General features: G+C 38.7%; 1 protein-coding gene across 1 annotated transcript; it reads left to right on the forward strand.

The window, feature by feature from the left end:
• The first annotated feature begins 199 nt into the window (after nt 1-199).
• Nucleotides 200-14,631, forward strand: dok1b (docking protein 1b). Its single transcript, XM_083541205.1, has 5 exons — nt 200-579; nt 8,616-8,909; nt 9,777-9,867; nt 12,024-12,196; nt 12,795-14,631. Exons 1-5 carry the CDS (start codon nt 523-525, stop codon nt 13,947-13,949), a joined length of 1,770 nt encoding a protein of 589 aa, XP_083397331.1. The 5' UTR covers nt 200-522; the 3' UTR covers nt 13,950-14,631.
• Nucleotide 14,632: the final 1 nt, after the last annotated feature.

Consider the following 14,632-nt stretch of genomic DNA (forward strand, 5'->3'; position numbering starts at 1 on the left):
TCAGTAAAGTTTTAAATAAACCCAGTTCACTATGCAATTGTCTGTAGGCAAATGTTTTGTTAGCTAATCTACTTTGTAGGATCTGTTAGCTAAGCTATTATAATAGATAGTATTTCGATCTACTCTATTATCCAGTTTTAATACAACACGAGTACGATAACAGGAGAGGTATCATTTCACTATCTGGCAACTCGTGGTTGGTTGATGGGAGTATGCAGCATGTGTGTACACTGAGCGGAGCAGCGCTTCCTCACTTCACTTCAGACGCACAGAGAAGTGAGAAGTGAACTTCACTTGTTTGTTGTCGTCGAAAAGATTAAACTCATTTCCTTACTGCTGTGCTAAGATTAAAACAACAACAACAACAACAAAACACAGCTGATTGAAACAAACACTTTAAATAAAACCCGCATGTGACGAACCGCTGAGTTTTTATGGCAAGCGGAAGTTGATGCCTTCTGAAAAAAAAAGTCAGAGATTGGGGAGGATTGTCTTGTTTATCTTTAGAGAAGAAGGACAAAGATGGACACTCATATCAAAGAAGGACAACTTTATGTTCAACACCAAAAGTTTGGAAAGGTAAGACGTCTTTTTTAAAATTTATTTAAGATTACACCACAGTAATCTCAAACAAAGGTCTCTTCCTGAGACGAAACTGATAAAAACAACAACAACAACAACAACAACAACAACAACAACAACAAAAAAGCGCCTGTTTACTGAGAGTTGCTTTTGACATCAGTCACAGCAAAGTGCACCACTTTTGTCCTCGAAAAATTGCAACGTGTTTTGCAAGTCGTTCTCCAGATACTCCAGATTGTCTTCTGACAGCAGAAACATTTCAGGGACTCAGTACTGATATCATGGAAACTGGTTTCTTTCTCTGCCAAAAGCCAGTCACATGAAAAAGCAGCACAGTCACGATCACAGGAGAAAACCTGCACACTTTGAGGAATCTGTCTGCTATTATCAGATGTTGAACTTACAGACTCCTGACATACTACAGTTCTAAAGGACACATGCCTCTAAGTGCTCATGTGCACCCGGTTACATGTCTCCTACACGTCTACTGCTCTGCATGTGATGGAAAATGTGTAACCTTCTTGTTTAGACAGAAAGCCAAACCACAAGAGTGAGACATTAAGCCATTGCACTGCTTTAGACAACTTTGTTTTTGCCTTCCTGAATGTTTTTTTTACTATTAAAGTATTATAAGCAAACAACAAGCAGAAGTCTTGTTACATAAACCATAAACTTGCAGAAAGCTCAGGTTAAAGTATAAGTTCTTTCCCCAGAACAGCACGGATACTGTGCGTTTTTACTATAAAAGCACATCCTGATGTTCTATTCCTCTTATTCTGTGGGTATTTGCCAATACGAACTGTTTCCTGTTTATTAAAGAACGTCTTCTTTTTATCTGTTCGTAGTCATGGAATGTCTGCGGAATAAGTAAGTTCCTGCAATCACTCATGCCCCCTATAGACTTCATCTCCCTGTTCAGAGTCTCTTCACGACAGAGAAAGGCTCGTCACTCATCAGTTTTAACGTTCAAACACCTCTGCCGTGAAAACTTTGTGTCTTGACACCACTTTTGACAGAAACGCCTCACTGGAAGGGAAATACTGTTAACACGTTAATGAAGTGTCTGTTATAACGGAAAGAATAGTGCATTAGAACGAGCACGTTCATAACCTTCTGGAAGAGAAGTTCTATCCAAGCTGCTGTTGAATGTTTCATCATATAAAAAAATCCGTATCAGTAATGAAATGTCTAATTATAAAGTCGATATATATATATATATATACATATATATATATATATATATATATATATATATATATATATGAATATTTTAAAATTCCTTTATAAACAGTATTATTAGTTCAATCCGGTAAAGCGATGCAGGATCCTTATAAATTTTTTTTTTTGTGAAAATAAAACCATTTTTTTTAAATAAATGATTATACATATTGTTTAATAGCTTCTAGTTTAATGACAGATTTCGAAATATTTGTAAAATGTTCCAATACGTTCTTATTCGAGTGTATTCTACGTGAAAGTGAGTAGTCAATAACAGCCTGTTATATTGACGGGATTTAACATTTCTAATAAAAACTGAGCTTTTAGAATGATTCGCAGGTTTGGTTTGAGTTTGGTGTTTATACGTAGGATTACATTTCCGTGATCTTTCAATTTCAGAAATCTTTTTTTTTTGCACTACTCATGCTGATGTCTAGTACAAGTTCTAACTTCTGTTTGAACAGATCAGTTACTGCCCTTTATATATAAATAAAAAAAGGAAATATCATGTTTGGTCATGCAATGGCTGGTGTTTCTTCCAAATGTCGATTGATGGCATGTGAAAATAAAGACTGAAGTAAACCAGGACATGTGCTTGGTGGCTCAGGAAGCGCAGGTGGTATGTGTGAAATGGGTTACGGATTCCGTTTCATCCTTTAATATAAAGATCATGTAGTTAGTTTGAGGTTGGAGATTTGGTTGGAGTTTTTACACAAAATATAACTGCCTCGTTGTGTGATTGTAGTTAGAATAGACACGCATTCATCATCGAACTAATCTATATTAATCTGTGTAAAATTACTTTTGTAAATAACCTTTGTAGTGTTTGTTGTTTCCCGTAACGAATACTTTAAAAAACATTGTGTAGAGTAACTATTGGTGATATCACAGCAGAAGTCTGGTCCTGTTCCACATTTGACCTTCACATTGACCTTTAAAATCAGACATCGTATAAGTTTGTGCTAGACGGCTTTTTAAAGCCTTGACGAACGTTGTATGTCTTCTGAGACTCCCATGTTTTGTGTAACAAGGAGTCCAAAGGGTCGCCTTTGAGCCAGTTCTCTTATGAATGTGTTAAGAATGTGGCTTCCCAGAACAGGATGACAGACAAGACATACTCTGTGACTGACTTTTACTTATTGAGGAAGTGTAGCTTTGTGTTCAAATGATTGTGTTTTAATAACTCTTTACAGTTTTTCTCACTTCAGATACAGTATAAACTGACATATACATATATAGACACACACACACACACACACACACACACACACACACACACACACGTCATTTAAAGATCTGAGGTGAAGAACTGATACCAAAGTGATCCAGAATAGAACGTGCAGTTTTTTTTTTTTCCACTTGAGTAACAACATAACTTCTCCGTGTTTTAGTCACAAACCTCAGAGCAGCAACACTTAGAGACAGAACGACAAGACACCTAATACTCTACAGGGGCTTTTTGAAAAATTGAAAATTACATTTCCGGTGAGAGCTGCTAACACAATATTCAACCCTCACTTGTCATTATACACTTCCTACCACCTTAACACTTCAGACGTCTTCAACTACTAACGGGGTTTTTTTTTGTTTGTTTGTTTGTTTGAATTGAACAACAAACTTCATGTTTAAATAGAAATGATCACCTTTTCGCCTTTAGTCCTGATCTGCCCTTACACCCGAGAGTTTACATGCGTAATGCAGTTGTGTTTTTAACGTGGTTATTTGTTTAGAAGTCAGTTAATACTCCGTGCCGTGTTAAATTTGAGAGAAACCTTTGTTTCTTCGAGTGTTGAAAAAAATGTGTAGGTGTGTCATTTACACTGATGTCTGTATGACCTGCACATCTTTGGAGGAGTATCTTGGATTTTCTTGCATGTGAAAGTAGCTGCAAATCGGACGCATGGTTCTGGTTATTTTACACAAATAATCAATTATGTCATTATAAGACAATGTAAGGCCTAAAGGGGAAAGGTGTGTATATGTGTGTGTGTCCATCACAGTACTACTACTACACACTTCTGATAAGACAGGGAGGCAGATTTGAGGAAGTCACTCTCTCTTGCATTATTTGCATAAGTTCCAGCCTGTGTAACATATTCCACGGACTGACTGTTGCCTTTTATGGAGCTGGTGGTGTAAATAAAGTGCTGAAATCACATCGTACTTAAAAAAAAAATGTAAACGTAAAACATTTTTTATATATGAACCGTGAATTAAACTTCTTGGATTTTTCGACGAATTAAATTTTTAAATTCTGGTTTCAGTTTTCTATGGAGTTGTAGTAGGTTGTAGATCATTCTCTCTATGCTGTTGATTGTGTAAATATCCATGCACTGTGCATATTCTTTTGTTATTCATGAAAAGTAGCTTTTTTTTTTTTTTTCCAAAAATTAAATGATCAATTACGTGAGATAATAATAATAATTAATAAATAAATTGTCCCTGCCTTTTCTTCATGTCTCACCCCAGCAACAGTATATTTCCACCTTGTTCCAAAAGTATGTGGACACCTAAAATTCACACACAGCGTTTGACGTGTTTCTGTGGGGATTTGTGTTTATTCAGCTCTCTCTCTCTAAGATTAACAGTGAGATCTGTTTGCTGCAATGGAGGAGGCCTGTAGTGAAGTTGGCATTCAAATACTTCACAAAAGTGTCGCTTTATGCACGCCAGGTCGAATTTCTCCACACCAAAGTCAAACCGTGTTTTCGTGTTAAAGGTCACTTTACCGCACAGGTACATTGTCATGCTGGAACGTTGGGACTTTTTGTTCTAGTGATGGGAAATTGTAATGCGACAACATTTCAAATACATCCTATACAACCGTTTGCTTCCGAATTTATGGTAACAGTTTGGGGAACAACTGCATTCGGGTGTGATAGACAGGTGTGACGTACCTTCGGTGATTAGAATTCACTTAATAACAGTTTGATTAGCTAAAGCAGGAAGTTAGATGGTATTTCAAGAATGACAGGTGTACTGGATGGGATTTAACAATATAATGTGTTGCGATGAAAAAACCCGTTTCGAACATGATGACACGGCAGTTATTTTTGTATCAGCAGGATAATTGTGAGAAAAACTGTCACGGTAAATGGTATATATTTATAAAAAAGAAAAAAAGCAGGCTCAGTTTCTTGCACAAAGGCACCAATGATGTATCGTATATAAATTTGAACCCGAAAACGGAGTCTGTTATAAAGGGCCTTATGGAAATTCGTGTCCGGATCCGGAGACGTGCAGGCGTTTCAAAAGACCTGCTTGAGAGACGCATTGTGACGTCTGTCTGTAGGTTTTTGTGAATCATAGATATGGCTCAGTGTGTCCGGGACAGTTTTTTTAGTTGGTTACAGCGGTGTCACAATGCAGCCTTATCTTGTCTCAGCTTGTTTTCTTGGTCACTTGAATTGATTGTAATCCAACCCTTGATAATCCGAAACAGTTCGAAGTGATACGGAATTTATAATAGTACATTTATAATTATAATACACATCGAAATGATAAGCCTGATATTCGAATAGTTGGATTATGTTCCTACATTTTTACTCATGGATCAGCAGAATTAATTATACGCTTCATGAGGACGCAATTTTACAGATCAGACACTGTGAGCTGGAGGATCACGAACAAAAAAAAAGAAAAAAATATATACTACTTGTTCTATTTGACCCAGTAAAACTTCACCCACACACTGCAAACCTGATATCAATTGACTTCGAGTGCACATCTATACATGCACACAGTGTAAACCGCAAAGCCCTGACCACAAGTATGAACTATAGCTTCTATAATCATTTAGAATGGAAAAGCTGCTAAAAGGAAAATAACCATTACAACAGTTGTGATTTTTTTTTTTTTTTTTTAATAAACCCCATAAATATTTTCAGTAATTATTAATATGCTGTTATTTCGAACTCGTTGATAACTACAGTGAAAAAAAAAATGTCTGGTGTTTTCTCAGGCCGAACTTTAAACAGTATAGAAGGTATGTGGCAGATCAACATCAGCACTGAATTTGCATACCGAGTCATGCACATATAATATTAGTAACATTTTTAAATTTAGGTTTCCATTTCAGTTGCTTTATTTCCACGAATTTGAACGAAAGCTGCTGGAGTTAGAACATAAATGACATTTGCTGTAGGCTGCAGATGTTCCTTGAACTGTGATTAGTCATGTGTCCTGTTTGATAAGACTATAGAGGATGTTTGCTTTGACTGTTTTTTGTGATTGTGTTCATTTTTGCACAGATTGTATCTCCTTTACACGTACTTTTTTTTTTCCAAACAAAGTATCGACTGTTAGCTGCATTTGTTCTCGATTCACTTGATTTGTTTTTAATTACATTTTCATTTCAGATAATAGTTTTAACAGGTTTTTAGTCTGCTTATTAATCAGCTGCTGGTTTGCTGTCGACAAACGCGGCGAGTATTGAAACATGTCGGACGTTCAATAAATGACAAATTTCCCCATAAAAAAAAAGGACACGGTGTTATTCTGAAGCCTCCGCAGTATGAAATTGTTTTTGGTTGTAGCGCTTTCGGGAAAGGAGTTTTGCAGATGGAGATCTGCTGATTTTCTGTACACCTGCAGTGTGTTGGAGGAAGCGAAGCATGCTGGGTGATCCCACACATTTCCTTTTTGCTGCACTGGCAGATGCACATGTACATTATAAATTAATAAAGCAGATTTGTTGCTCCCAAATAAGTGTGTGTGTGTGTTTAATTGTACCCTTGACGCTGTACTAGACATGCTTTTCCTGTCTAAGTTCATTTTTCCCTCGTACATATTTGCCGGTAAGGTCCGTTCCTACTCTTACGTTTAGCCTATAAGATGTTTAAAATGCTGACTGTCAGATCAGAGAATCATGAAACTGCACAGCACTGTGTCTGCTAAGCAGAAATAAAGTTGCAGGAAGTAGAAGATTGTTAAATACGACTTGTAGTAATGCAACCGGATGCCTGAATGACCTAACGACTGTCTTTCACTCGGTCTCCTGTGGCTTGACTTGATGTGTAATGTCGCAATAATGTAATGTACACTTTTAAATTTTATTTAATCTGAGTTTATGAAGTTCACTGTTCCTCAGAACTGTTTGGTGATCACATTGACAATAAATCTAATGACACGTGTTCTACTGTAACACACCAGCATATCTGCCCTGAGCTTTCAGTTTATACTAGGATCAGAACCAGACACGTTTTTTAATGACACGAACGCAAGGAATTTTTCTTTTGGTACACAAAGTTTCTAGGCACAATAATATTAAATAAAAATAATACAAAGAAATATTATAAACAATGTACAGTCAGTAAAATATTTAAATTTCAGATCCTATATATAGACATGTTCATGTGAAATTTTTTTTTTATTAAAATATATAAAAAATATATTATTGTATTGTTATCAGTTATTATTAATATGTTACCAATAATTATTTATCATCTGGGGTATTATCACATTTATTTTTCCCTGCACTCTGAAATAAGTGCATGAATGCATCATACCACCAGCCCCTATTTAAAACCAACCAGTTTTTTTTTATTATTTGTTTCTGTGGGCATCATGACCAACCACAGGGAGGTTCTAGAAAACATTTCTTTAGCTGTTTATATTAAGTGGGGCATTGCCATGATAGGGAAATTTGTGTGTGTGTGTATATATATATATTATATACATTTATTTATGATTTTTTTCTTTTCATTAATGTATTGATTGGATACATAATTATGAATAGGCATCATTGCTTCACCAGTTTAATTGTAGTACAAGTCATATGTAACATTATAATTAGAATTGGTATTTTGGTCCATAGAATGCAGCCCGTCACCGCATTAGTACTAAATTGTTCCCTGTGTAGCGCTTAATGTGTTTGCTCAGACCCTGGATCATTCTGGATCTAGACAACAGTCCACAGTTGGTGTCTAACCAAAGTTCCTCAGATCATTTTTAATTTATGCTTTTTTGTATTCTTCATTACTGAAAATGAAGCCTTTACTGTTAGACCCAATTTAGTAAATTAAACATCGTTTTCTAAAAATAGTTCAGAAACTACTTTTGGAAGTAAAGTTAGAAAGCAGACGGGGGTTGTGGTGGGTGGAGAGCAAACAAGGAAAAATGGTATAGAATGAGGTAGGAGGATATGAGTGAATGTAATATGCAAATACACACTGTGTCTCTCTCTCTCTCACACACACACACACACACACACACACACACACACACACACACACACACACACACACACACACACACACACACACACACACACACACACTCTATTGTCTTTAGTTTGTTTATTTCCTTCACTCTTTTGTGCAGCTGGAGGACGAGTCTGCATAGTCACTAGCAGCAAGTTTCTTTGCGGTCACCTCAGCATAGTCAGCCAAATGCTAAAAAAAGGTGTCAGTCTGGGCTTGATGGCAAACAGTGAGTGGCTATTTAGGGTGTAGAAAAGATCCAAATCCAGCTTAAGTTGAATGTGAATGAAAGGCAACTCTCCAGTTCATGATAATCTTGCATCCAACAAAAAGCTTAATATTCATGACCCCATGTTTGATCTTCTAGTCAAGGGCATCAAAAATCACTTCCTCCTTCAGCCATACAATGGCTTTAAAGACTGTGTCGGCTTTAAGTGGTGTAATTCCTCAAGCGTGATCGCTTTTGGAGTGTGTACGTCTTTGCTTGTGCCAAGATCCTTAAACGTACCTGGCATTCTCCCAAAAGCCTATTGCCCTCGCTTATTGCCAAACTGTATCAAAGAAATTGTAGTCTATTTATCTCCTTATTTTATACCCTTATTCATCTGTTTTCAGAAATGGAAGAAGAACTGGTTCGTGCTGTACCCGGCGAGTCAGAACGGCATCGCGCGGCTCGAGTTCTACGACTGCGCGGGTTCCGCCTCTGATAAACCCAGCACGAAAAAACTCGACAAAAAGATCATCCGCCTTTCAGAGTGCATCAGCATCCTTCCTGCCCTCACTGAAAGCTGTCCTAAAGAGAACATGTCCGCCTTCTGTGTAGAGACAAACGACAAGACGCATGTGTTCGCAGCTGAAAAGCAAATTTGCAACGAGTGGGTGGAGAAGATGTGTGAAATTGCCTTTCAGGTGAGACATCATGGCCCAAGAGGAAGTTTTTAATATCACCACAATAACATGACCTGACCTTTAGTAAGGTCATATTTACTGTCATTTCACTGCCTCTTAATGTGACACTGGATAATAAGTGGACACTGGACACTGGACATAAGCACGGTATGTGCTTTTTGAGAATCGCACTTCACATTTAGTCCCAATGTGCTCTTATAATTCCTTCCACTCTTCTGGGAAGATGTTCTGCTAGAACATTTGTGTTCATCAGCCACAAGGGCGTTAGTAAAGTACTGATGTAGGTGAGGAGAGGAGGCCTGGGGTGCAGTGTTCAGTAGCACTGTTTTCTATTCAAATTAAAGAGTAATGATAAATAAACTAAACTTTACTTTGTAATCTGCTTAACAAATTTATATTTCTTTTCACAATTCTAGTTCAGAGAAACTTCTAGTACAGTAAGGAACAATCCAGTGCATTGTGCAGTAGAGTTCAACGCCTAATAAAGCTACTCAGTGACCTCTAATGAGAGATATGAAGCTGCTACTTGTTTTTTCCCCTCTTCTCAGGCCAAAATCAAAGGCCACCACAGGCCAATGTGTGATCTGTAATCTAAGCACTCGAGCTTCAGCAGGTGCAGAATACTGAATACCAAAGAAATCTTTCTAAATATAAAACCGCGCTCTGTTGTCCTCGTCTCAGGTTGTTTGTGTTTGTGTACAGAATGAACAGCGAATGTCTAGGCCTGTTCCGGATACATGCTGGGAATTTCCAAAGGCAATAGGGAATCTGAGGTTTTATGGGAATAAGAAGAGCAACTCTGCACACTCAGCATCTCTGTGTTTCCTATTCACACTCGAACTTACTTTCTTTTTCTTTGTCTTTTAGGGAGGAGGCGGCTCTTTCAGTAATATGGACTCGAATGGACAACAGGATCTTAAGATGTCCGAGAACCTGATCTATTACTCCAGAGAGGAAGGTAAGAAAGTTAAATAGCACAAATGACATGTTTTAAGGTTCTCAATGTATTTATTTATTTTTAAACACTGAACAAATCATTCTTATGAAGTCCAGGACAGCAGCACAGATGTTTGAGGTTCAGCCAGTGTGTGTTTCTTTTTGTTTTTTTCCTCCCCCCGATGTTACATAACAGCAGTTTTCTCACCTGAACTTAGCCAGTAGAGGGACTTTTGTATTATTATTTTTTATTTAACCGTTTGTCATGACTCTCACCATTACTCTGAAACATTTATTTGGCTAAATGTTTATCAGAGAAAACAAAAGACACAAGATTATACTATAATATATACTGCAATGGATGGGTGTGCTTTGGGATTGTAGTCATCATCAATACAGTTAGGAGACAGAGCTATGTATTATATACATCTCTGGTACACAAGATCCCAAACAAAGGGGCTTTGTGACATCGTTTCCTGTCTGATTTTGGCGGTAACACAGTTACTGTTGGCCTTTTTAAAGGAACAGTCAAGCAATCATCACTCACTTTCCTCAAAAGATTTTGTTTGGCTCAAGAATCCTAAGATTTTAGCCACAGAACATGATCGACTACGTCTGAGGACAAAAATTGTGTATATTTTGGCTGCAATATGTTTTTAACCGTATAGGAGAAAAGTCAAAACGGGCCTCATACAAATGACACTTCCTCTGGTCACATGTTAGACACACAGCTCTGGAAAAACGTGGCTTATAATGTGTTTACACTAGACCGTATGGAGGAGAGCTTTCTAACTGTGACCAGAACTGTCACACCCACACAGTCATTAACTGCGCTTTTTTTGCAATGGCGGGCTGCATTGGTGCCTTGGTGGTCATGATTGAATTAAAGAAAAAAATCTTTCTAGGCTCAGAGAAGCACCGAGAGCCTCACCCCCTTTGGCACAGCCCACCTTTACACATACCTTGGAATGGAAAAGAGACAGTGTGCACTATCAATAGATGTTTTTAAAGGCCTCTATGTGTTTCTTTGAACAGAAGTTTTTTTTTAGGGAAATAGAGGTCATTAATACTTCTGTTTTTCAGAAAGGTACCTATGACTTCCTCAAAGGGACTGTGTGTGTCTGTGAGTGAGCATTGACATTAAGAGGCTTGTGATACTGCAGTCTTGACACACTCAAGTCATATCTTTAGTGCCTGAGTGTGTGGGATCACATTTGTAGCTTAGAAGTATCCTCAGTATATGAGGTAACGCTGTGCCCCATATAAGCACCAACTGTCAGTTTTATGGACGCTTACTTTTCCAATGGCCTAAAAGAAAGTTGTAGTTCTGAAATGATGCCAATGTGAGCCAATTCTTGATTGAGAGTGTTGGAAAAGTCTGGCTGTTTCTCAACTTCTTGTTCCCATTAGAACACAAATAATGAAGCAGGGTTATATTTACGAGGTAGTATCAAAAGATTTCAAGACTGGTTTTGTAACATATCAACAGATGGCAGCACAAGACTGCACGCACAGTCACAGGGAGCACCGACCTTCATAAGTCAGTGTGCCGAAAGACGGTGTCAATGAAAAGTCTTTTGCAACTGGTGCTATTCTTACCACGTGCATTACCACGTCTGCTATTCTGAGAATTGCGCACCCCGTCACTGAGCTCTCCTCACACACGAGTTTCTGGTCGGAAACAACACGATCTCACCTCCGCACCCACCCTACTCGCCCGATTTGGCTCATTCCAGAATTGGCAGGAACTCTGGGAGCGCCGTATTGCTGTGCAAGGGGACTATTCTGAAGGTGACAGCATGTGAATGTAGATATATATGAAGTACTTTCTTGTAAACAGAGCTAGTCTCGAAACGTTTTAATACCACCTCATATGCCACCCCTACCCAAGACTACCAAGTTGTGATTTGTACATCACAGTGCATTAGACAAAGCACTAATTGTTGCCCCAAATTTATCCTCTACTTTTATATATGGGATACTGTGTACGATCATACTTTATTTTCTCTGTGTGAATAATTTATAGACAAAAATAATGATATATTTTACATTTATGGATTTTGGGCACTTTAAATAAAACAAACTTGGAACTACAGCTGCAGTGGTTTAAGCTTTCCACATGTGCAAGCACAGTTAAGCAGATCTGAACAAACATATTGTATCTGTTGTTCCTTGCAGTCAATGAATTCTGGGTGAGTGTCCAAAGAACCGAAGCATCTGAACGTTGTGGCCTACTTGGTAATTACTTCCTTAAAGCAGATTCAGAGAGCCTGATATTGAAGGAGCCTAAGTTGAAGAAGAAGTTGTTGGTGTGGCCCTACAAACTGCTGCGTCGCTATGGCAGAGACCGGGTAAGGTTCATCATCTTTAACATGATATGAAAGGAAATGAAATTGCTCTACATTTTGGGAAATTCTATTGATTTATGTACACAAGGGGTTTTTTTTTGGTCACAAACCCTTTCCCAATGGCCGTACTCATTAACACGTGCAAAAAAAAACAAATGGCGTACTCCCAAAATACTTTGTGGTTGCACTCAGCCTATATTTTTGGTGACAGCTACTCTCTTACCAAAGCAGGAACTTGAGGCCATGGTTGTTTCCATCTCTGCTTCCTGTCACAGAAACTAATTTGATACAGGAAACTAGCCTTCCTTTCTCCCTTAAGTGTAGGCAGGGGGAGGTCTAGAGGTGACTGGAATCAAGCGGAAGGTATCTACGATGGATCTAAATTAACGTGCAGGCAGTTATAGCAGATTACAATTCATATAAAAGCATTTTCATTTAAAAAAGTTTGTTTACCGGTTCAGTGCTGCACCAAAACATCTGTAGTATTAAAATATTTCCTGGATGGCTATTTACTATTATCCTTAACTAACCTTAATTAACCTTAAATTGAAAGTGTTCAGGTACCTTGGTTGACAATTATTATTTCTGATGTTTGGTGCAGGTTATGTTCTCATTTGAGGCCGGACGCCGTTGTGAATCCGGCCCAGGCAACTTCACCTTCGAGACAAAGCAGGGGAACGAGATCTTCCAGATTGTGGAGTCCGCCATTCGGGAACAGAAGGCTCAGGCTGAGGAATGCCAACAGAACTCCTTTGACGGGGATAGTCCTGCTCTCCTACAGATCCGGGCTGCAATAACTGAGGGAATCAGCCGAGAGGCAGATGGAGACTCTGGTGGCAGTAAACCTGGATCTGCTGATGGAGTCATTAGCCGAAGGGAGGGAGAAAATAAAAATGTTAAGGGTCGCACCTTACCAGAGCCTCCAGCTCCTGTTCCAAGCACGATACCTTGTGGGCCAAAAAGTGCACTTGATGATCAAGTGAATCTGTACTCTGAACCTGCTGACTCAGTACGTCTCCCCGCTCCTTTGGGAGAATGCCTTTATTCTGACCCAGTAGACAGCATTAAATCGACAGCAATGCACAACCCATGGCATCGTCCACTTGGTGAGGAGGGTGGAGGCAGCAAGTCGGAACCTTTTTATACAGATTTTTATGACCGTGTGACTCTTGACCTGACCCCAAGAACAGCAGCGATGGGACTCGAACCACGTAACAGACGTCCTGCTGAAGTAACCCGAGCAGAGCATATCTACGATGAACCTGAAGGAAGAGCAGGTCCTCCAGTAACCCAGCCAATCTCCACTCTGTATGATGAGGCACGTCTGGAAAACCAGTCCTGGAAATCCAGAGGAGTTGAAGAACCTCAGGGTCATGAATTGACTTATAATCAAATTAGAGATGACTATGGTGGCAGTCATTTTGGTAAGATAACTCTACCACCAGCTATGGCCAAGCCTAAAGGTCCCAAGCCTGTAACAGCACCCAAACCAGGGAAGGGAGCACTTCCTAGGAAAGAACTACCTATAATTCCTAAAGGTAAAACAGGAGCTAACCTGAACAACAACAACAATAGCAGCAGTATCTGTTATCATGGAGAAGGGTTTGGAAATGGAGGAACTGGTGGAGACAAAGTAGAGAATCCTGCTGAGATTTATAGTAAAGTGTATAAGCATAAGCATAAGCCTTCAGCCACAGCATGGCACTCAAGCATGCAGCCTCCAGACATCATTTACGACAACTTGGGAGATATTTGATTCGAATGTGCCTACATGGCCTTTTTTTTGTTTTGTTTTTTTTGTTTTTTTTTATAAAGAGTCCAAAACTGTGCTTCGGTGACTGTAGAAACAGATTCCTGGAGTTTCTGAATGATCACACACGCTCTGGTGTCTGTTCTCGGGCCGCCGTAATATCTGGGATTACTACAGTAAATAGAAAACCGGAAAAAAATGTGTAGGTTAGTGTCATAGACAAATGGCATCCTAGACAATGCGCTGTGACGGATTATCGGTGACAAAGGAAGAACAATGAAACTACAAATTTTGCAGGATTGAATTGTGTTCTCTCAAACACATTTTGTGCATGTGGGTTACTCACGCGGTCTTCTGTCAATTTTGCACAAATTTTACGAGTTTCTCCTTCTTAAGGAATCATACTGAGTCTGTGACTAGTATAATCGAGGCTTCAAAGCCTTTCATAATAGAAATCTAAACTGCCAGACGAGGACATCTGCCGTTGTCCTACAATGCCAATTTCACCATAGGTGGTCAAAGATGATCGGCTACGCAGACAATCAATGCCCACATCTATATTTGTTTTCCATTGAGATTCTAAATGTAGCAATTTACTAATCATCTGTAATGTGTATGTGTGGGAGAAAGTCAGAAAACAGCTGTGCTGTTGATATTATATGACGGTAATAAAAAAGATTTTTCAGAAC

This window comes from Silurus aristotelis (genome assembly GCF_946808225.1).
Source record: "Silurus aristotelis genome assembly, chromosome: 5".
Taxonomy (NCBI): domain Eukaryota; kingdom Metazoa; phylum Chordata; class Actinopteri; order Siluriformes; family Siluridae; genus Silurus; species Silurus aristotelis.

Bases quoted from the DNA above. Each gene is read 5' to 3' on its own strand.
- dok1b (XM_083541205.1), top strand. From the start codon at position 523: ATGGACACTCATATCAAAGAAGGACAACTTTATGTTCAACACCAAAAG. The intron at 580-8,615 runs GTAAGACGTCTT...ATCTGTTTTCAG, and splicing joins AACACCAAAAGTTTGGAAAG to AAATGGAAGAAGAACTGGTT. The intron at 9,868-12,023 runs GTAAGAAAGTTA...TGTTCCTTGCAG, and splicing joins CTATTACTCCAGAGAGGAAG to TCAATGAATTCTGGGTGAGT.